Source organism: Apus apus, chromosome 19, assembly GCF_020740795.1.
Source record: "Apus apus isolate bApuApu2 chromosome 19, bApuApu2.pri.cur, whole genome shotgun sequence".
In the NCBI taxonomy this organism is placed as follows: domain Eukaryota; kingdom Metazoa; phylum Chordata; class Aves; order Apodiformes; family Apodidae; genus Apus; species Apus apus.
In genome coordinates, this window is record NC_067300.1 from 11,026,268 (window position 1) to 11,049,286 (window position 23,019).

General features: G+C 45.6%; 1 protein-coding gene across 7 annotated transcripts in view; it reads left to right on the forward strand.

Moving 5' to 3' along the window:
• GAPVD1 (GTPase activating protein and VPS9 domains 1) overlaps nt 1–16,743 on the forward strand; it is a 31,318-nt gene extending 14,575 nt beyond the window's left edge. For 5 of the 7 annotated variants that reach the window (XM_051636979.1, XM_051636984.1, XM_051636980.1 and 2 more), the window contains 18 exons: nt 11–136; nt 931–1,104; nt 1,401–1,541; nt 2,128–2,262; nt 2,822–2,941; nt 3,360–3,437; nt 3,564–3,937; nt 4,454–4,541; nt 5,610–5,690; nt 6,335–6,457; nt 6,948–7,077; nt 7,462–7,571; nt 8,210–8,369; nt 8,856–9,043; nt 10,386–10,599; nt 11,162–11,234; nt 12,083–12,280; nt 12,967–16,743. In XM_051636979.1, coding sequence (XP_051492939.1) covers nt 11–136; nt 931–1,104; nt 1,401–1,541; nt 2,128–2,262; nt 2,822–2,941; nt 3,360–3,437; nt 3,564–3,937; nt 4,454–4,541; nt 5,610–5,690; nt 6,335–6,457; nt 6,948–7,077; nt 7,462–7,571; nt 8,210–8,369; nt 8,856–9,043; nt 10,386–10,599; nt 11,162–11,234; nt 12,083–12,280; nt 12,967–13,107 — 2,654 coding nt within the window. In that variant the 3' untranslated portion in view covers nt 13,108–16,743. Of the gene's footprint in view, nt 1–10; nt 137–930; nt 1,105–1,400; nt 1,542–2,127; nt 2,263–2,821; nt 2,942–3,359; nt 3,438–3,563; nt 3,938–4,453; nt 4,542–5,609; nt 5,691–6,334; nt 6,458–6,947; nt 7,078–7,461; nt 7,572–8,209; nt 8,370–8,855; nt 9,044–10,385; nt 10,600–11,161; nt 11,235–12,082; nt 12,281–12,966 lie in introns of those variants that run through there. The other 2 variants (XM_051636981.1, XM_051636986.1) reach the window with 2 other exon arrangements.
• The last annotated feature ends 6,276 nt before the right edge of the window (nt 16,744–23,019 follow it).

The following is a 23,019-nucleotide window of genomic DNA, read 5'->3' on the forward strand; positions in this document are numbered from 1 at the left end:
GTTTCCACAGGTCCTTCAAACCGCTCCAACTCTGTGTCGTCTTTGGACCTGGAAGGGGAGTCAGTGTCGGAGCTGGGCGCCGGCCCCTCGGGCAGCAATGGTGTGGAAGCTCTGCAGCTCCTGGAGCACGAACAAGGCAGGTGCAACTTCTTACTACAGGTGCCTGAGGTGCTGTGAGGTGGTAAAGCCACAGTTTGGTGGGAAAAGTTGAAGAATTGACTAGTTCTGAAAAACAAAACAAAATTTTCCTTGTATGATTGCTCTTGCATTTATTTATGGGTTTGGGTTTTTTCCCTAGAAATATCTATTGTAGTCTATTGTTAGGAAAATGAAATGTTACAGGATTCTGAGGCTTAAGTCCTCTATAGGAAAACACTTGTCAAGTTTTGTCCTTCAGGGAATAGGCTGATCAGGATTGGAGTAGTCTTAAACCATCTGCCTAGCTTCCTGTTTAATATGTATTTGTCAAATGCTAGAACAAGTTGCCCAAAGGGTCTATGGTGTCTCAACCTCGGAGATACTCAAACATGACTGGATATGACCATGACCAACCTGCTGTAATTGACCCTGTTGTGAGCAGGGAGTTTGGATTTGAATAATCTCTGGAGGCCTCAGTTATTCTGTGATCTGTTCTTGCAGGCATTGTATCAGTTTCTTGGTAGTGCACTAAATTTTATTCATTTTGGCTATCAATATGGTTGATAGGTCACCATGTGTAGTTTAAGATTTTTCTTCTTATCTCAAACGTGCTTAGAAAACAGCAGCATCTCTTGAACAGCATTAGTGCTTTACTAGTAGTGTTTACTTTAAAACACTGGTTTAGTTGACAGAATTAGAGGGTGGTTTTGTTTATGGTTTTTTATCCTATTTTCAATCAAAAGTAATTGGAGAAACCTTTTAAAAAAATAAGGACTTTTTATTTTCACATAGCCACAACTCAGGATAATCTTGATGACAAGCTCCGTAAATTTGAAATCCGTGATATGATGGGATTGACTGATGACAGAGACATATCAGAGACTGTGAGCGAAACCTGGAGTACAGATGTCTTGGGAAGTGACTTTGATCCAAACATTGATGAGGATCGTTTGCAAGAAATAGCAGGTAACGTGGTGGCACATCTGGTATGTTCAGGTGCTTCACGCTTGCTCCGAGGTGGCCAGGCTGCAGAGCCCTCCTCCCTTCTGCCCAGGGCTGTTCCATTGATTAACCTGGAGCTTCTCTGCAGGAGGATTTTGTGTGCATGGCCTGCATTATATTTGGTTGCTTATTTATATCTTTTCAACATTATCTTTCATGATTACTTTGTTAAGGACTCTGCAGTGTGTTCCTCTCTCTGGTGCTGGAGCTGTCCTCAGGAAGCCCGTACCGAGCTGTACGCTTCGGCTTTACTTTTGCAGGTGCAGCTGCAGAGAACATGCTAGGCAGCTTGCTGTGTTTGCCAGGTTCAGGATCCGTGTTGCTTGATCCCTGCACAGGTTCAACCATATCAGAAACCACAAGTGAGGCGTGGAGTGTGGAAGTGTTACCAAGTGATTCAGGTCAGAATTGTGCAGTTTTTGCTTATTTCTTTAACGTGAATCAAGACTCTTCCAGAGGCATATCATGAAAAACAGCAGCCTCTTCCTCACTTCAAGAAATTAGTGTTCCAGGGTTAAGTTAGTGATTGTGAATACTTCAGGTACTAAAAGGACAAACTGTTCCTAGGTAGAGAGAAGACGGAAGGTGTTCTGCGAGACTTACTGAAATTCTTCTATGCCAAAAAGGGAGAGAAGGGATTGCAGAGCAAATTCTGTTGCTTTCCTTCCCCATGATGTTAGGTAGGGCTATCTAGGATCACAGTTTACTTTGGTTAGTGAAGATTGGGCTGTATGCTGTTGTCTCTAAGAAAAACAATACTTAAACCAGTAAAATCTTAGAATGCCCATGCAGATAGAGCATTGCTGTCTGTGCAGAGTCCTGCCTTCTGCACAGGGAGAAAGCTCTTGCCAAAGTGATTGAGTTAGCTCAGAACTTAACATACTAAATCAACACATACCCCCTCCCCTCTGTGTGCTCACTGTAAGGGAGCATGGCATTGAGTAATGATACTTTTTGTCTCTACTCTCCACTGTCTGCCTTTTGTAGAGGCCCCAGACTTAAAACAGGAGGAAAGACTACAGGAGTTGGAAAGCTGTTCTGGGCTGGGTAGCACATCTGATGACACAGATGTGAGGGAGGTCAGCTCTCGCCCCAGCACGCCAGGTCTCAGCGTCGTGTCAGGTGGGTCTCACTGCTCTAGCAGAATCCGCTTTGCTGCACCTGCTTTGCTTATACATCATTTCTCTCATAAAATAACTTGTTGCACTCATTCTGGCTTATTCAAAGCAGCAATTCTTTGTTCATCTTGCAGAAGAAATAAAAAAGGCAGCAGAGCATAAATTCCTCTGTGCTTCAATAGCAGTGGTTAGCAATGGAGTATTGATTTGGAAGAAACTCCTAAATTTCTTAAATTTAGTTTATCTCACAACTTTTTTTATTTAAATAAATCACTGTCTATCTTACTTTAGTTCTCAGTTTTATGCAAAATATTTAGCAGAGTGAAGCATCTTTCTAATGTCCATTATCGAGTGTATTTATGGCAGTGTTAAAACAGTTGAAGATGTGGAGCAGAACTGAAATGTTATTTTAGGAGTATAGAAAGTCATAATGTCTCTGGGTGCTACTGTGAGTTAAGACTTGGATCATTGCAATTTCATCACACATTTTAGCAGCTTCAAGATTTTGTTCGCTTTTTTTTTTTTTGAAAGAGTGTTACAGATACTTCTTTTTTATGTGTAAGGTATTAGTGCAACATCTGAAGATATTCCCAATAAAATTGAGGATCTCAGGTCAGAATGTAGCTCTGACTTTGGGGGAAAAGATTCTGTGACAAGTCCTGACATGGATGAAACAGCCCATGGTAAGTTACTCACCTGTAAATGAGAATTAGAGTCTCTGCTGACTGAGGTCTTCCTTGAAATGACAGTTATAGAATCCTTAAATTTTACATTTTCTCCCAATTTCAAACTTCTGGTGGCTGAGTGCTCCACTTGCTAGTACTAGAGCTTGAGTACTGGATCTAGGATCACCTTTCCCTAACTGGGTTGGATAGCATGGACTGCCCTGCTGCATCCTGGAACTGGGCTGCTCCTCAGGATTCCCCCACTTTTTGTGATCATTTCCACATACTGCAGTGAGCTTTCCATATGTGAATATCTTTTAAAATATTTTGCAGTGTAAGTTTTTTCAGCTTCTGTTGCTGAGGGCTGCCTTTCCAATGTCACTTCTGTTGTAGGGAGTTCTTGGTACACCACTGACATTTTCCCCCTGTGTTTCAGGAGCCAGTCAGTTGACATCTCCTCCTTCTCAGACAGATTCTCTGCTTGCATTGTTTGACCCTCTGTCATCAAGTGAGGGTGAGTTGTAAAAGAACAAGCTTTTGTTAAAAAATAGGCACTTTCAGTGCTTCTGTGTTAGTACCAGCTACTTTGGAAGAATCTTACAAGAAATGTGTGTGGCTTCTTTTATTCTTATGACCACAGGTGTATCAGCTGTAGTGAGGCCTAAAGTGCACTATGCAAGACCCTCTCATCCACCACCAGATCCACCTATCTTGGAAGGAGCTATGGGAGGTAGTGAGGCCCGACTGCCCAACTTTGGGTCTCACAGTTTAATTCCAACAGATTTAGAAGCATTCAAGCAGAGACATTCTTACCCAGAGAGGCTGGTCCGCAGCAGGAGTTCAGATATAGTGTCTTCAGTTCGGAGACCCATGAGTGATCCTGGGTGGAACAGGCGTCCTGGTAATGAGGAGAGGGAGCTTCCTATGTCCACCACCAATACTGGAGCAGCTGTTCTAGCAGCTGCATCTCAGTCTTCATCTTCATCTCCCAGTAAAGACTCCTCTAGGGGAGAGGTAATGCTTCTCTTTATCTTTTTTTCCCCCCTCGCACATCCGCTTCAATTATTCATCTAATGCCAGAAAGCTGGTATTAAATGTGCTTAGCCAGGGAATTACAGTGCACTTGTTACTTCTTAAATGTTGGCCTGTCATGTTTTACAAGCTAAAGCTACAGATGGTCTGAGTGGCTTAAATGAATCTGGCTTCTCTTAAATTTGCTGGATCAACTTTACTTGATTTGGTGGGACTTCAGAAGTATATTTGTTGTAGTGTTTAAATGTAAAATCCTGCAGCATCCTGAAAAGTAGTTTTCTTTAAAAAAGAATAAGTGAAATCTAAGTTTCTTCGTGTCTTTGCTTTTGCATTTATAGGCTGCCCTCTTCAGGAGGGATATTTCTGACTGAAGCTGCTTGGCTTTCTGTGCTGTAGTTCTGTATTTACAGCTGATGTAGCATAACCTGAAGTTAAGGAGAATTTTGTCTTTACACTCAATATGATAAATGCTCAAAAGTGGACTCTGTCCTTCTACAGAATGAAGAACGAAAAGACAGTGATGATGAGAAGTCTGACAGAAACAAGCCCTGGTGGAGGAAACGTTTTGTGTCTGCCATGCCCAAAGGTAGGATCATGTCTGTCTGGTAAGAGTGCATGCTGCCTTTATGAAATCGGTAGTCACTTTTACATAAAGCTTTTATAGTTTCACTTGGAAAAGCTGACCAGACTGATGTAGATTAGTTACAGAGTAATAGCTGTCCTGTTTAATTTTGAGAATTCTTACTTATAAAATCACAAGTGTTAGAGTAGAATTACTGAAACACAAAGTCTGCAGTATCTGTAAAGGGGAGTGGAAGCTGGAAGGAATTGATCAGGCATTGTGCTACCTTAGTAATTGGGAACCTTGGAATCCTCACGTGAGGCCAGTCATTTCACATTTGTATGGTGATAACTTCATTGCAGCTTCACTAAGGGCTAGTCCTAATTCCCTGTGGTTGGAAACATGCTAGTTGAAGGGTATGGATAACTTGGGATCTCTCTTGTAATGCAGCATGAGTGGACATTGTACTTAGGCTATTTACAAAGTAAAGCCTATTCAAGACAATGCTTTGCTTTCATGCTGTGAGTGATGACAACTGGGAATGGAACAATGTGTGCAATATTGAATATTCCTGTCTTTTTCTACAACAGATTTTCAGTTAGAAAAGAGGTAACAGAATCTCTGCAGTCTCTGTATGATGTTAGGTACCATTTTAGAATTTTAATACCACTCTTTTGCTTTTCTATTCCACAAGGTGGAATCTGTATCTTCTCTCTGAGTTTACAAGTGCAAACAGGTTGCCAGAAGAGATTCATGTCATTATGACCATTACTGGAGTTAGGACTATTGGCTAAACTAAAGTATAAATAAGTATGTGAATAAAAAGGGGAAGCTACCTGACACCCTTGGCTAGCAATTGCCCAGAACATCCTGGAAAGCAAAGCTGTTTTGCCTGGGTCAGGGTAGCACCTCTGACAAGGGCAGAGCTCACTGTGCCTGGTGACAGCACAGGTCAGCCCCACCCTGAGGAGAGGCTTGCGCTTTTATTGGAGTTTGTTTGATGACAAACTTCTGCATTAGCCACTTTCTGAAGTTTCTTCAGTCTGGCCATTATCTCAGAATAGTCTTTGATAAGATATCTTGCATTTTCAGCTCCTATTCCATTTAGAAAGAAAGAAAAACAAGAAAAAGAGAAAGATGACATGGTGCCTGACAGATATGCAGCACTTCAAGGTATGTGAACAACCTCCTCATAGTGATTTTTCTCTCCTGACATTCCTTCTGGAGCTCAGAGTGCCCACCACGTGTCTGTCTACAGAAAGGTAGATGCTGTTGTGGTTAATGTTCACAAATTACTTTCTAAATAAGGTGGATAAAGACTTCTTGCCTTGAAGGCTGTTTTTTAAATTGTCATGCTTTTGTCAATATCCACTGAATTCTTGACTCAAACCTTCACTTTTTTTTTTTTCTCTTGTTCTCATTGTGAAGCTTCTGTCCTTAGCATAGCTGAGCTGTAAGGATAGCTGCAGACACGTTCCTGTAATAATTACTTAAGTGCTAAATTAAACATGATTTGAACCTGAATGTTTAGTTTTCTGTTCACCTAATCATTTCTGGAAGTCTTCAAATATACAAGAACCATTTGTGTATACAGTATAAATATGCTAAGGATTTGGCTTTATTTGTTCACTTCTATTGTACTTTTTTTCCTGGTTTTGCTTCAGACTTTGTTTAAATTGTGGCCACATGGGACACGAGCAGCTATTGGTTTGATGTGGCTAACAAGAGAGTTCAAATGTGTGGGTCTGAATTTTTTTATTTACTTTCAGTTGGCACAGTATAAGATTAACTCCTCTTGGTTTTAATGGTCTCTTCAGATGATCCCAGCCTAAGGCCCAGTGCACAGGCACAAGCTGCTGAGGACATTCTGGACAAATACAGGAATGCAATTAAAAGAACCAGTCCCAGTGAAGGAGCCCTAGTGAACTATGATGGGGCAGGTAAGAACCTGCCATTTATAATCACCACCAACACATTTTCTCCTCTTTAAAGATAAAAACACTTCAGCATCCTAGACTAATGTTATTAGTCACAGCTGAACAGTGAGCTCTAAACTAGGAAAATTTTGTCAGTTACCTGTGGGACTGTCTCTTTAGAGACTGGGAATTAAATCAGTATTCCCAAGGACAGCTGTTTCATATTGCTGCTGAGCTATGTGGTTGTTGGTAGCACGTCTCTTACTATTTTTTTATTTTGTTTTTTTGATTGATACTGAAGATATTGCCTTCCAAACTGATGCAATTTCTTCATAGTGATTTGTACATTATATTTTTTTAATGTATTTTTTCACTTACCCAGAACAAGTTGTTTTATTTGCTGTCTCCATTCCTCCCCTGATGTTAGAATAACAAGAAGAAAATAGAGACTAGTAAGTCTAGTTTTTCCTTCTGACTTCTCAGGGTATAATGGTGTTTTATTTCATTTCCACAGAGGCTATTGGGGATGGTGAGAGCATTCATGATTCTCCACGGGATGAAGCTTTGCAAAACATGTCTGCAGATGATCTCCCGGACTCTGCAAGTCAAGTAGCGCAGCCACAAAGTTCTGCTTTCTCCTACAGGTAAATACAGTTACAGGGTTATTCTTGTCCCCAGAGTAGAACTAAAAGATGAAGCCATGTGATTGATTCCCACCAAAATCTTAATATGGACTAATTCTAAACTTCCATGTGCTCTTAGTTTTGAGCATCTCATACTGTCATGTTTCCATGGATGAAGGGGGATATTGTAGCCTGAGAGGACAGAGCAGTTCAGTGTTTTGGAAAATTCCCTTGGAACTGGCCTAGGTGCTCTATCAAAAGAACTCATTCTAAAGTCTTGGCAACAATGGTGTATTAAAATTATGTTAAATTACTTTTAGGCAGTATTTAAAATAAAATAAAGGCAGCTTATTGAAGAAGCAGGCTTTGCAACAGCTTTGTTAAGAGCATATTTTCCTTTCTAAGGGATGCAAAGAAGAAATTGAGGTTGGCCCTTTGTTCAGCAGACTCTGTTGCCTTCCCAATGTTGACGCATTCAACGAGGAATGGTCTACCAGATCACACAGACCCTGAAGGTAAAGGTTCTTTATACATACAGGTAATTGGTATTGTATGTGTCACTTCTTTTCCCCCATCTAATGGCCCTTGTACACACCATTTGTGGTAACTCCTGTTTCCAGAGGTGTAGACGGCATCAGCCGCCTTTTGCTCCCCAAATATTTTTCTCCTTACTCCACAAACAAACCTGCCAACTAAATCTGGTCTAATGTTTTTGTAATTAAGTATCTCAGATAGAGTACAGGCAGAGCCTGAAGCTGTAGAATAGCCTCCCAAAATACATGTGCTTTTGGGAGTTGTGGTGCAGTACTAACAGAGTAACTGGAATAATTTATTGAATCTGTACATTGACTCAGTGTATGTCTTGTGTTTGTGTCCTTCCAGCCATTCTAGGTTTACATGCAAGGCAGATGAATTTGTCACCTTACCTGGTCCTCTCCACATTTCAGAATGGTTCTGCATGCTAACTAAAGACAGGCTAGGAAAACTTATCCCTTCAAAATTAAAAAATACTTACTAAATTGTTCTTAAAATAACATTTATTGCCTAATGTATAGAAGTTTTGGTTTAAACTGTTACGTGTTTCCCAGATTGAAAAAGTTTTCATTATGCCTACACTCCTGTTCATTAATAATTTTCCTTTGTTCTTTATTAGATAATGAAATTGTGTGCTTCTTGAAAGTTCAGCTAGCTGAAGCTATTAACCTCCAAGACAAGAACTTGATGGCCCAGCTGCAGGAGACGATGCGGTGTGTGAGTCGCTTTGATAACAGGACCTGCCGGAAGCTGCTGTCCTCCATTGCAGAGGACTACAGGTGGTTTGTTCAGTGTCTTCTTATTTGTGGGGTTCCATATGTGTACATTTATTCACTAGCAGAAACCCTTTGGCTTAAACTGTACTTTACCAAATGGGGTTATTACATCTCTGCTTCCCTACAGATGGTAATATTGTCTCATGTGTCTGCAAATGGCTTGAACAAACTTGGACCTTCAGTCAGTCCATACAGGAACAAACTCAGTTTACACCAGTTTGTGACTAACTCTCAACTCTAGCACACCAGGGATGCTGGCTGGAATTTGCTTTAGTCTTGTTCTGGAGGACTGGCAGGGCAGTGAATTCAGTCAAGAGAAATCTGTGTGAGATGAAATGTCCTAATTCGGGTGTTACGTTGTTCTAAAAACAGCAGGTTGAAGATTCCTCTTGTGCAACAACAGTTCATAAAGCTGTTAGCCTCTGTCTTTACTATAGCTCTAATATAATATTCTTATTCTTATTCTAATATAATAGCTCTTTATTTTAGGAAAAGAGCTCCATACATTGCTTATCTAACTCGGTGTCGTCAAGGCCTGCAAACCACACAAGCTCACCTGGAAAGGCTGCTGCAGAGAGTCCTGCGAGATAAAGAGGTGGCCAACAGATACTTCACCACAGTATGTGTGAGGTTACTGCTGGAGAGCAAAGAAAAGAAAATAAGGGAGTTTATTCAAGGTAAGATTAATGCAGACTGAGGAATGTTTATATTCCTTTACTCCATATTTAGATGCTGGCTCAGGTTAATGCTTTAAAAAACAACTTCTGATCTGTGGAGCAAATTCCTAGAGTAGTTTTCATTTCAACTGGTAAGTTAACAGGTCAAATAGACAGATGACTCTGTTGTAGCAGTATGTTGTGGCAGCCAAGCCATAGAAACTGCATTTTTCATGGGCTAAGACAATGGAGGTAATGGGGCCTCAGTTGGCCTAAAAAGTTACACTAAATCATACTACCTAGCATCTGCCCCATGGAAAAAGCATGAATACTATTTATTATTTTAGATCTATTAAGTTGCAGTGCTTGGTCCTTAATACAGAACCTGTGGTTGTACCTTGGAAGATCTGGGAAATAGCAGTAGTATGAATGCAGTGAATCAGAGATTCAAAAATATCATAGCATAAGGGTATCAACATCAGGAAGACAACTTTCTTAAAACAAACTATTTCTGTGTTCTCTGTGCACATACCTGAAATACATAAGGAATTCGGAGTCGGTTCGTTCTTGCTCCTGGAGCATATAGTGCTGCATATTAACTGTGCCTGATAGGCTGGAATTAATGTGAGAACTTAGATCTGCTGAGATTGAAGTTCTGGTAATAAGATTCAGTGACCCAGGAAGGAGTTAAAGCCTGTTCACTGGGCAGAGAGCAGACAGCTATTTCTGGATGACCTAAAAGAGGAATTGGCAATGGTGGCACTGGGGCTGCTGGCAGATGTGAGTGGCAGTTGTCCCTGGTGCAGAGTTCTCTGAATACAGAGCTGATGGGTGGCCAGTGCTTTGGTCATGCTGCATTAACTGGGCTGCATCACTCCATCTGTGTTTGATAGATAAACATGAATGTTGCTACTGTGCATACTTAATAAAGGCAGGGGTAGGAACTGTTTCACGTGGGGTTTTGTGATATTTTTCCCTGTCCCCTCCTTTTCATCATCTGACAACTTTGTGTGTGCTGGTTCCTACCAGCAGCTGTTGCAGTGACTGTTCTGGATGCTCTGTCTGTGGGTGGCTGGACAGGAGGCATAAGAACTGGTACTGCAGAGGAGGTGATTAACACTGTGTCAAGTGGAGTACATGGACCATATGCTTTGCTAAATGTTCTATATGCTTTTCCTTTAATTCTTCCATTTGTTTCAAGTGTTTCTGCTTGTATTTCGCATGCTGGGGCGTGGGCAAAGCAGCCTCAGTGCTGCCTGGCAAGAAGTCTGAAGTACCTTCTGGGCTCTTCCTTTCCAAAAAAATGTATCAGAAATATGTTTCTTATTGAACTGCACGTTCTCTCTATTCTACTTTTAATCAGATTTCCAGAAACTCACAGCAGCAGATGATAAAACAGCCCAAGTTGAGGATTTTCTTCAGTTCCTGTATGGGGCTATGGCTCAGGATGCCATATGGCAGAATGCCAGTGAGGAGCAGCTCCAGGATGCACAGCTGGCCATAGAGCGCAGCGTCATGAACCGCATTTTCAAACTCGCCTTCTACCCCAATCAGGATGGAGATATTTTGCGTGACCAGTAAGTTCATGTCATGCGAAGTACCTGGTTTCTCTGGTGCAGCTGGTGCAGGTGGAAGCTATGCAGTTGTCACATGACAAACGTGCCACACAAACTCATGTTTTCTTTCAGAATATTTTGTAAAAGAACCAGGAAGTGCTTTAGCATCATGAGTGATGGTTTGTGTTTGCAGCAAACTTCCAGAACAGAATAAAATTGAATTGTAATGACTTGGGATCCAGAATTCCAGATCTGCAAGTGTGTATGCTGGGAGAGTGATCAAACTCTGCTTCAGGACTCCCTCCTTCAATTTGCAGTTTTGGTGCATTATTTTCCATGTGTTTGGGGGTTTTGTGACTTATGTGCTGTTGGAATGCTCTGCTGGCTGCCTGGTTATACTTGATTGTGTGGCAAAATCCTCTGTGTCTCACTGACCTAGTGTCCACTGGCTGTAGGATCTTCATGACTGTAGGCATTCCTGGAGATCTCTCCTGTAGTGTCAAACTTGAAACAATGGGAAACCCCAGGGGACTACAGGCTGCCTGCTGCTCACTTTTCACTCTTGTTTTTTGTTTCTTTTCAGGGTCCTTCATGAGCACATACAGAGGTTGTCTAAAGTAGTGACTGCAAACCACAAAGCACTTCAGATACCTGAGGTAACAGCTTCTTTCCTTCACTTCTGTATGTGTGTTGGGGTTTTGGTTGTGTTTGGAATGGGGAGGCAGTTGTTTTCTTTTGCACTAAGCAGCATTGCTTTTCTACCTGTGACAGCTGAGATATCCTGCAGGCAAAATGTTCTGTACCCATGCTGTGGTATCTTTTACTGGCTGATCCTTCCAAAATGTTTTTTTCTGGTTTTGACACCTCTGTCTGGATAGTAAGATTTAAGGACTGACATTACATTGCACTAAAATACAGTAACTTTCTGATAATTGGCTGCAAAAGGTTTTAATCTTTTATGCTTCTAATGTGATTCATATGCCATGGCTGGGGTTTACAGCTACCAAGTTAACTTTCTGAACCAGCCAGCATTAATGGAACCTTTCCAGATGTGTGAATTTGTCCAGTGCTTCCATTTTTCTCATGGTTACTAAGGATAGCTAGAAGCGGGTTGCTAGGCTTAAGGAGTCTGTCAAGAGACCAGATGTTTGTAGCCTGCCTAGTTCTCAATTCAGTATTTGAACTCTAGGACTGAAAGTGCTGAGTGTTCATAAAGCTGCTTATGGAGAAGCCTGAGACATGTGGCTCTACCTTCATTTGGGAATGAAATGGAGAAGCCCCAGCTCAGTGTGTCAGTTGCACGTAGTTGCTCTCTAGTTTTTTGTTATAACACAGCAGGAAACCACCTCCCTTGTGAGTGGAACGTGACCATCTAGACAAAGCTTCCCTCTTCTCCAGGGCCTTGCTCCTGCCTGCAAGTCTCTGGCACTTCACATCCTCTGTGGTGCACAATAGTAGTTTGGACAAGCAGAGCTGGCAGCGTGGTGGTTTGTTCTTCCCTTAGGTGTACCTGCGGGAGGCTCCGTGGCCATCTGCACAGTCTGAGATCCGCACAATAAGCGCTTATAAAACCCCCCGGGACAAAGTGCAGTGTATCCTGAGAATGTGCTCGACCATCATGAACCTGCTGAGCCTGGCAAATGAAGATTCAGTACCTGGGGCAGATGATTTTGTTCCTGTTCTGGTCTTTGTCCTCATAAAGGTGAGTCCTTTTGCAAAGATCACAAACCCCAGGTAATTCATGTGATAAACAAGCAAAAAAAATGAATTTTTTTAACTGGCAGCAGACTAGCCCCTGAGCCAGGTGAATTCAGCAGGCTTAAACAGAAACATCAGAAATGTGGTCACAGTTAAGATTTTTGAATCCAAGCAAACCTTGCATCTGGAACCAAGGCAGTAGGGATGTAGGTGTTGTGTGTGGAGTGGGTTTTTTTTGAGGTGTGTCCACCAGTTTCTGTCATCTCTGCCTGCTTAATGTCCTCTTTCAGGACCAAGATCCCCATTAGAAGTGGTTTTCATGGTGTTGCTGACTTTTTTTGACATGAGTGTTTGGAGAATGGTCTCTCATGTCAAAGGTGCTAAACCAACAGCTTTTCCCACCCGTTGAGATCCTTGATGGCTTTTATAGAGCTTGCCAGCGTTTGTTCTTCTTTTTCTTGGCCTCTTGGTCATTTTTCCTTGTTGAAAAATGCTTCTTCCATCACGTCTGATGCATTCTGAGGGTGTGAAAGGGATGAGCAGTCACTGCCCTGCAGATCCCTGCCACCATTGCGTGTTCCAGGACTGATCCTGCACCAGGATCATTGTGTTTCCATTCTGGATCTTATAATGTTTCATGTTTAGCTTTGCAAACAGGCTGTGAGTATCTCTTTCTTCTTTAACCCTCAGGCAAACCCACCTTGCTTGCTGTCCACGGTTCAGTACATTAGTAGTTTCTATGCCAACTGTTTGTCTGGAGAGGAGTCCTACTGGTGGATGCAGTTCACAGCAGCAGTGGAATTCATTAAAACAATTGATGATCGCAAGTAGCTCAAGCACGTGTGCAGGCAAACTGTGAGCAGAAGAGGAGCAAATAAGAATGTACAACAGCTGCAAAAGCTGAAGAAGAGACTTTCCTTGTATAATACTGTACAGAATTGAGGCATTTTAAAACACACCTTTACTAACCAAATTAATTTAACAGATTTTCCTCTTCTCCTTGGGTTGCGTTTTTCTCCCCTATAGATACTGGCACTGCAAAAGGGACCACACTTTTCAGGTATTTTGGAATCTCAAAACATACAGAAACATGCTTTTTCCACCACCCCTCTTCCTGAATTCTAACATGAATGATTGACATAATATCATTTCTAGTAGAAAACTGAAACAAGAATCAGGGCAACCACTTAGTATACTTTCTAGTTTAATACACCTTTTATTAATAAAACACCAGCCACACTGAAAGTTTGTAGTAACTGACATTAGTTATTCATTATATTTCACCTAAATTTAAAATCTGAGAGGACAGTGTAAATATTATAGAACTATATTTAATGCATTGCAGTTATCTTTGGACTCACAATCCTTTGACTAAAAAAGCAAAAGCCTCTCTGACCTCTAACAGGGTGTGACACACTGTGTGTTGGCAACAAAATGGCTTCCTTCAAAGACTAAGATTAAAAAAGGGCAAACTGAACTATTTATTAAAATGTAATTAAGATTACTGAAGTTTCTAAAACTGGAATTTATAAAAGACAGGGCTTATTAGATAGCTGAACACTTTTGGCTAGGGCATTAGGGTGTTAGAAAGGTTTGGATATACAGAGGAGAGGGACTGTAAGTTGCAATAGATAAGTCTAATATAAAAAAGGAGAAATAAAATACCTTACTGTAATATTTTTTCTGAACTATTGTGTATACTGTACAAACCCCAAACAGAGATCCTTAACAGAACCTTGGACTGTAATATATATTTTGATTAGTGACATTAAATACATATGCCAGGGGTTTCAGTGAATGTTTTTACTAAATGTTCTTCGTGATGTCTGCTATGCAGCAGTGCAAGTTTTACTGTTCATATAAAATATTTTAAAATATAACACTGTTCTTTATGAAACATATCATAACATCAGTTCAGGGTGTTTTATAGATTTCTCACCCCACCTTTCCCTTAAACTGAAAATTATCAATTTAAAGAAGTTTTTATGCACAACACCACATGGATTTTTCATGGTCTGAGTGATGGGCAGTGGTTGTTGCCTGTATAGAAGTACTTGCTGTTCTTTTGTAGCTAGAATTACAGTGAGAAAGGACAGTAAGCATTTAACTCTTCTGTGTCAGTATTATTTCTTGCTCTTCCAAGAGTATTCATTGCACTTCTGATGGAGGGATATGTTAAGGCTTTGGTGTCTGAGTGGTAAAGAGAACAAAACCTTTCTTGTCTTCTCTTCAAAATCTGATGGGGTGTGTATGTGTGTGTTTGTGTGTGTGTGCATTTTGATGGTTAAAACCATTAAGCAGCTAGTACTTGGGAATACCATTTGGTTAACTGAAATCAGAGCAGTTGATGTCAAGTATCAAGTGCTTGATTTGGCTGTGCTCCTTGTCAAGGCAGAATTAAAGAAGCTTACTTTTTAGGACTCTAATACATAATTCAGTGTAGCATTTTTGCCAAACTAATCACAGGTGAGAGGGTGGGATGGTAACTTTTTTATTTATAGTCTTTCTCCTCTGTTAGAGACTTGATTGTGTGGAGGAGAAATACTCAGTGGAAACAAAATTCTTCTGCTCTGCCTTACTGTGGTAACTCAGTCTGTGCAGCATTGCAATATTGCAGTTATTTAGCCTTGATGGGGTTTTGGTGCTGAACATGTAACTTAATATTGCAAGCACAGCCCTGACCAAGAACACTCAGCAGTGAAGCACAAATATGCCCTTGAAGATACGGCCAGATCATATCTAAAAGCAATATAAATTTATTTATATTGAAGTGTCCTGTAATAATTAATTATTACTTGAAAATCTGAGATGTGAAGACCGATGTATGAAAGTTTTTTTAGTCCTGCAGTTTGGGTTTTAGTTCAGGGGAGTAGTTGTACAATCCTTAAACAGATGGCACAAAGACCCTGCAGTTGGTCAGTGCCCTGTGCTTGCAGACTGGGCAAGTGAGGCTTCATCAGGTCTCTCACATTTGCTCCTTCATGGAAGGGGCAAGAGCCATTTCTGTCACAATTTGCATAACTTTTTTTTTCTGTGTAGAAAAATACTTTTAAAAACTGGAGTCTTTTTTGAGTTATTGTTTAGGTTTTTTTAACCCATAAGTGTTATAATGACCCCCAGATGAGCTGAGTCTTCATAGCAAGATGGTCCTTTGCTTCTTTTTTTCAACCTGCTCTGAAAGTCCTTCAAATAGTCTTGATAGGTGTAGTTAGAGAATTAGGCTTTCCAAAGGATTAAAAACCCTCCTGTAATGTCCTCTTACAATTTCCCCTGGTGTCCCATACCGTTTTGTTTTCAAATGATAAATTACATGTATAGAAAGTGATGTTAGGTTTTGGTGTGCAATAGTAAAGGTGAAAAAACAGTGCATAAAGGACCAAAAGTAAGAGACCTGTTGCCAAACGGCACCAGCCAAACATGAACCCGTTGCTGTAAACTTGGTGCTTTCTGTTAATTAAATTACTTCACCCACTGAAGGATGAATGGAACATTCAGGGGAGGGGAGGGGTTGGTTGCGGCTGGTTGCACTCGTGGACTTACAGCTCAGTTGGTGACGTCAGCGCAGGTTGTTGCTGTATCTGGAGGAGCTGCCCAGTCCCATGCTGGCATGGCTGTGCCTGTGGGCATTACAGAGGTGGTATTTTCCTATTTTGGGTGGAGGAGTGAAAAGAAAGGGCTGGTCTTTTCATCCTGAGGAGATTCCTTTTTGCTCCTAACCCTAAATGAGATTTCTCTTTAAAGCTTTTTTAAATCCTCTTTACGGAGAATTGGAACGTGTATGGTCTCCGAAGTAGTTGAGTTTAAAAGCTGTTGTTTTGAAGACCTTATACTACCAAATGCTGAATGTAACTGCCATAAATTTCAGGAAAAAAAGCCACGAACACGATCCTGTTTCCTGTAGGTGAGTTTCTGGTGAGCACAGAGTCAGTTCCTATTGCTTGAGAACACGAATGTCCGGGAAGCCAAATTCTCACAGAAGTTGGAGAACTCGCCACCACCCTAACGTTGAGTGGGGGGTGGAGGAAGGGGCTGGGCCAGGGGTGGTGGGAGGGCAGACCTGTCCAGCAGCAGAGCTGTGGGCACTGCGTTTGGCACCAGGGTGAGTGTGGCAGGGAGGGCTGCACAGCCCCGGGCTGGCCCCGAGACTGGGAGCTGGAGCAGCAGGAAAGGAGTGGGCAAGGAGGGAGAAGAGCACTCCTGTTTGGGTAGCAACTGGTGACCTGCTTGAGCCTGTACTACTTGAGGATTAATCTCTGCTGAGTTCGTACTGTGTGTTCTGTACCTTTTAATTGTGCTTTACCTCCATTTAAAAGCTTTGTACTGCCTCTCCTCTTGGAAACTGGTGAAGCCTTTATACATTTAAATTAACAAGCTTGCACAATCTTGTATACAGGAAACCCATCTTGTCTCTAACGTGATTATTAATGTATTATTCTGTAAGAACTGATTAAAAGGAGAGCAGTTTAAGCGCTTGGCTTTCATGTTTCTGCCTTGTCCCGTCGTGCTCCTCAGTTGTGCTAGAGAAGGCGTTGCGGGCGGGAGCGACTTACCACTAACTTTGTCTGATTCCCTGTTTATCATCTTGTCTCCTCAGACCTTTTTTCACACACTGTGATGACAGTTGGGTCTCAGTGGCCACTCTGCATCCCCCCACCCCGATCCCGACCCTTCGCCCACCCGCCCCATTTGGGGGATGCACAGTGGTGGTGGTGCAGCCTTGAGCTTGGTCCCTGCAGTGTTATTGACCTTGATTCTCTCTCATTTGCATCCAGCATTTTTCATCCTCTGGAATATGGTGTTTGGGGACCTTTCCATCATTAAGTGGATTTACAGCAATTTCCTTATGTGTTTTCTCCAAGGGATTCTGTTATGAGAGGCACATTAAATCTCCATTAATACCTCATTATCCGACTGATAAGATTACCATGATAATGAGGCAGAAATTCTAATTGTTTCACTTCTTATTGTGCCTTTCATTAAATCATATACCTGGAAGTTGCTGTTGGAGAGGGGAGCTCCAGCCTGCAGACCTCGGGAGGTGAACCTGTCCCTCTGCACCCTGGTTCTATCCCCCAACACTCGGGTTGCTGGGGCGTGCTGCCCTTTCCTCCTGGGCTCCTGTCGTGGACTCCTCCACGACCTCACCACTGGGAGGGCTTCTGGAGGGCCCAGGGCCTTTGGTGAGCTGTGCTGGGGAGGATGTTTCTGAGGAGAGCACGCTCTGTGCAGCCCTGTGCAGTGGTTCTACACGGCCGCTGGCTCCTGAGGGCGTTTGAGCGCAGGGTGAGCAGCCTCCTTCGGAGCTGTTGCAGCCCATCAGGTCAATGATCCATGAACTAAAAAGTCTCTAAGCAGGAGCAATTATTGTCTATCATGTGTCAAAGGCGCCTGTATTGACCCCGATAGATGGAGCCATTATGGCCTGTTCAGCCAACGATCCATGAACAGGGAGTCCCTGGGAGCAGAGGTCTCGCAGACCATCGCCTTGTCCTGTCCCTCACCGAGGGATGTGCAGGGGGATGGGATGGAGAGGGCTTTGGGGTGTGGGGAGTGGGATGCTGCCAGCCACTGCATCCTGTGCTCTCCATGCTGCAGGGCACACAGGCAGCCCAGAGTATCTTGGGGTTCCTGAAGGGAAGGTCTGCACCCACACTGGCCCCCCTCATCCTGCTCCCCTGTGATGGGTGCAGGGGTCCCCTGTGACCAGCACAACTTGGGCTGTAGCTCCAGGAGCAGTGACATCTTTCTGGGGCTGTGTTGGTCACATGCTGATGGTGAGAGCCCCTGCCTTGTCCTGGCCCAGAGCCCAGGGCCAGTCCCCTTGGGGAACCCTGCAGGGGCTCCATGTGCCCTGGATCCAGCTCCAGATCCACCAGCTCCTTACTGGGGGGCTGAGTTCTCCCTGTGAACAGCTCTGTTCCTCAGGCTGGGCTTGTGGCCAGGTAGCAGAGCCTGTGGTGGGTGGCACCTCTCACCCTGCAGGCCAGGGGGTCCCCGGGATGAGGCACAGCTTTCAGCACAGCAGGGGCATCAGGCACAGAGTCCCTGGCAGGGGGATGTGCCACAATGAGGGGTGACAGCACCAGGGCCTGGCACCTGTCCCTCTGCACAGCCTCTGTGTCCAGATCTGCAGCAGAAAATGCTGTCATCCTGCAAAAGTGGACTTCATTAGGCTCCTCCTGTGCTAACGAGACCATGTCTCCATAGTAACTGGCACAGTTGGAGGGCAGGCAGGAGACAAAGCCAGCATGGGAGCTGTGGGCTGAGCCCCCGGTGCTCCCCTCGGACACATGGGGCTTGGTGATGCAGCCTCTGCTGCCCTGCAGGGAGCTGGATCTGGCCCTCATGGCAGCACCTGGGCTGTCCATGTGGTGATGGGGATGCCATTGTAGTAGGGAGGGGTGGCCAGAGTGTGGCCATGGGTCCGGGCAGGGGTGGCACTGGCACCACCTGGGCTGGGCAGGTGTGTATGGGCAGTGGGTGCCTGCCCTGCCTGCTGCTCCAGCCCTGCCTGCTGCTCCAGCCCTGCCAGCACCACCACCACTTTACCACATCGCCAGCAGAGTCGTTGGGCTGGGGTTAATCAACATTCATTCATGTTTCCAAGTGTAAATTGAGCATTTGTTTAATTATGTGTAAGTAGCAATACATTCTGGTCATTATCTAAATCACTATTTTATTTCCTGGATGTGGTTTCATAATGCTGGGTTTGTGCTCCAGCCTCTGCATCATTAACAGAGAAGAGTTAATGAATATAAAAGCGTAAAGGCTAATTACACTTTAATTTACAATCATGGTCTCATTTTGGGACCACATGAAATCTGTTTTGAAAACAATTTAAAAAAAAAAAAAAAGCCCATCAAAGGTCTGGTGAGTAGAAGGGTTTTGGCACAAGGCAAGTGGTGCTGGTGGCCGCCAGGCCCATTGCAGTGTGGTGGTTCAGTGCTGGTGGTGCTGGGACTGCCAGGGGGTCCCTCGCTGTTCCTGCCCCCCGGGGTGACAGCCCAGGCTGGACGGGGACCCCCCGGGGCCAGCGCTGCTGCGGGGACGGTGCTGAGGGAGGTGAATTGGAGCCCGTGCTGAGAGCACAGTTCACCTGAAGGAGACAAAGATTTATTGGGCTGCAGATGTTGAAAGCAAAATCCAGCAGGACTGCTGACTCAAGCACTTTGCAATATTTACAATTACTGGGATCTAATGGCACGAGTCCCAGGCAGCAGGCGCGGCAGAGCAGGCACCGGTGCCCAGTTGTTATTGGGGAACAGTGTCTGAAATGAAAGCTGGTGGCAGGAGAGGTGATGGTGAGTGGCTTAAGCCTCTGATGCTCTGCTGTCTGTTTGGGGATTGCTCTGAGCAGCAGAGGTTTGGTACCCTCAGGCACGGTGTTTGGTGTCCTGGCAGGTTCCTGTGGCCTACAGAGGAGCAGAGAGCCCTGGGATCTGTCCCCAGTGCTATGGCAGAGGACTCGGGTGTACAGCACCGAGTGGGAGTGATGGCATCGACTACAGGATGCTGAGCTCGCCGGGAGATGTTGGGCTTGGGGCAGAGAGCCCCAGCCCATGTCCCGCTGTGGCTCTGCCAGTGCTGGCCCTGGGGCTGGGGACGGGGCAGCTCTGCCCCAGCTATCACAGCTGGCCCCGGGTCAGCTTGTGGAATCACCCTCCTGTTCCAGCTGCGGGTCCAGGTGGGATTTTGGTGCTGAGGTGTTGGCTGGGCACTCCAGTGTGGTGGGGAGCAGGGCTGGGGACATGGCTTGTGTACTGGTGTGCATCTGTGCACACGTGTGCTTCTGTGTTTTGCAATGGGTGAATATCTGCTTGTATTTCCTTTATTGCTCTGATTCCCTCAAAAATGAAAAGGCGAGTGCTGCCTGCAGGAGGGAGCAGTAGCCTCGGAGTGAGAGGCTCATTCCACCGGGCTGGCTGCCTGCAGCCAGCAGAGGAAATAAATCTCCCCGAGAAAACCACTTTGCTCGCACAATTTCAATCCAGCAGGGCATAGTGGCATCACTCACTTCTTGTTTTATTTAGCTGATAATCTTTTATTGGGCCAGTCGAGCCCTGCGGAAGCGCAGTGACTTCGCGGCAGGGCAGCGGTGCCCGGGGCTGGGGACGCGTCCTGCTGCTGCCCTGGTGCCCCTGCAGGTGGCTCAGGGACACCTGCCCCGCGGGGTCCCGAGGCCTCAGCACTCGCAGGGGCCGAGCCCTGCCCGTCGGGGCCGGACGCGCTGAGCCCAGCGCCCATCGCCTCCCCGGGATGCGGGTACCGGGCTCTGCCGCCCCCCTGGCTCAGCGGGTCCCTGCTCGCTGCTGGCACCTGCGGGCCCCCCCACCTTCCGCCCCCCTTCCCGTGCTCAGGGCAGCTCGGTGCCACAGCCGAAGCCTTGCAAGTCCCTCAGGTCTGTCACCCGGCTTGTCGCCGAGCGGCACGGCCGTGTCACTAATGAGCACACCCGCAGCCGCTAATTGAACGCGCTCCCAAGTGGGAATTCATGTGGGTGCGGCCCGGTCTCAGCCCCCCTGCAGCCCCCGCAGCTCCCCCTCCTCAGCCTTCCCACCTCCTTGCTTATCATTGTCATCCCCAAACTTAGCAGCACTGATCTCTTATTTACTTCCAGATCACGGATGAAAATGTTGAACATCATCATGCGACGATGATTCCTCATTGACAACTACTTTTTGAGACCTGTCAGTCAGGCAATTCTTAATCCTTTTAATGTGTGCTCTATTGATATTATAGAGATAATTTTTTAATCAAAACGTCATGTAATATTAAATCAAATGCCTAACAAGCCTAACTATTCCACAGCTTCTCAGTTACTTTTATTAGTTAAACTTTTAAATTAGAAGAATCAAACCAAATTTTTTGACAAGCCATACTTGCCATAAAGCTGTGCCACCTGGTGCTAATTACAGCCCTGCTGGTTATCGACCGCTGGCTGGAGGGGCGGGTGGTGCCCAGCAGGGGCTGGACGTGCTGGGAATGACTGGGGTGCCAGGGCAGCCATGGTGCAGAGCTGAGTCTGGGCCACGTCATGGTTAAGTCTTGGTGGGGAAATGGGAATTTTCCTCCTGTGCTGGATGCAGCCTCTGACCTGAAAACCTCCACCCCGGCCTCCTCGGGTGCAGAGCAGGAGCAGGCGAGCAAATGTGATATGACAGCCCAAGAGGCACCAATATGGTTACCAGCTGTCTGGCTGCCACTGGGCCCTACTGGTTGGGAAGGCAGAGCCCCAGCCACAGATGCATTTCTTGGGGAGGAGGGAGAGCTCGGGCAGGGCCAAGCTCAGGCAGGGACACGCAGGCAGGCACACACTGCCTGTTGCCATGTCACTGGGACACTCAGCCTGAGACAAACCTGCCATGGTCCCACCAGCATCACCCTGGGTGGTGCTTGGACACCAATGCTGGGCTGCCCTGCCCAGAGCCAGATGAGCTGAGGCTGCTGGGAGCCCAGCAACCCCCTGCCCAGGGAACCCCTCTGGGGTTCCACATGGGTCCCTCCTGCATGAGCAGCTTTGCCACCTCTCTCCCCTCCAAGTCAAGCAACAATTTGTAAATCTAAATTAATAAGGTTGTGTGGCTATAGACACAGGAACGCGCGCTGTATCGTGTCTATGTCGATCAATGCATTATATCATCCCATAAAACTGATTAAAAAGCAGAGCAGTTCATCTCACCAGGTTCCACATCTCAACATTATAAATTCAGTATTATGGTTAATGATTGTCAGTGCAGACGGAGCACAGGCAAGCTGATCAGTATTGTACTTTATAATTAATGATTGGGCCGTTGCTGCAGAGGACCCTGAGGAGGGGGAGATGGCTGCTGATTAGCAATTTATTATCTTTAAAACACCAAAGACCAAGGTAGGAGGGAGTTTGTGTCTGGCACTGCCTGAGCTGGCACAGGGGTCCCAGCTGGGACATGGAGCACCAGCAGGACCTGTCACCACCACAGGTGTCCCCAGCCTGCCCAGTGAGGGTCAGCCACGCAGGCAATGCCATAATCATGCCAGCACCTCTCCCACTCCCCCTCTTTTGGCTGCATCCCCATGTCGGGCATCCCCTTGTCTGTAGGGAAGCTGCAATGAACAGATGTCTCTGCCCCCAGCTCTGGACACTGGGATGTTGGTCCCTCAGGCTCGAAGGTGACCTGGTTGCTGATGCCAGCTGCTTGGAGAGCCCATGGCTGGATGATACTCAGCCACAAGACCCCTCGCAGCCCTGCCCGCGTTCGCCCCGTCCGGGGGTCTCCGCCCCCTCGACGGCCGCGGGCAGGGCTGCAGTCAGTGGTTGCCACCGCGTCGATGTCAGCAGGCTGTGCGGTGCGGGAAGGCTGCTGTCGGTGGCCTCAAGATGGCACGCTAAGAGTGGGAACGGCGCCGCAGAACAAAGGCGCCTCAGCCCACGCTGTGGCCTGTGCTCCATCCTGCAGCCCCCCCCCCCCCCCCTCCCCAGCCAAAAACCCCCAAACCCTCCCCTGCCCTCCCCCCTCACCCCCCCCCCAGGGGACTGCAGGGATCACTGTCTCTAATGCATTCAGCTTTTCCAGATCCCGCCGTGGCTCCTTCCAGGTTCCTGGGCATCACCTGGCCAAGCTGCTCCTCAAGGAGGAGGGATGGGGTCCCTGGGGTGGCGGCCCCCAGACACCGGCCCCCTCTCCTGTGGCTGGGCAGGAAGGTGCTGCAGCATTCATCACTGAAAAACAGGAATGTCCAGATGCTATCAGGAGCCACGGGAAG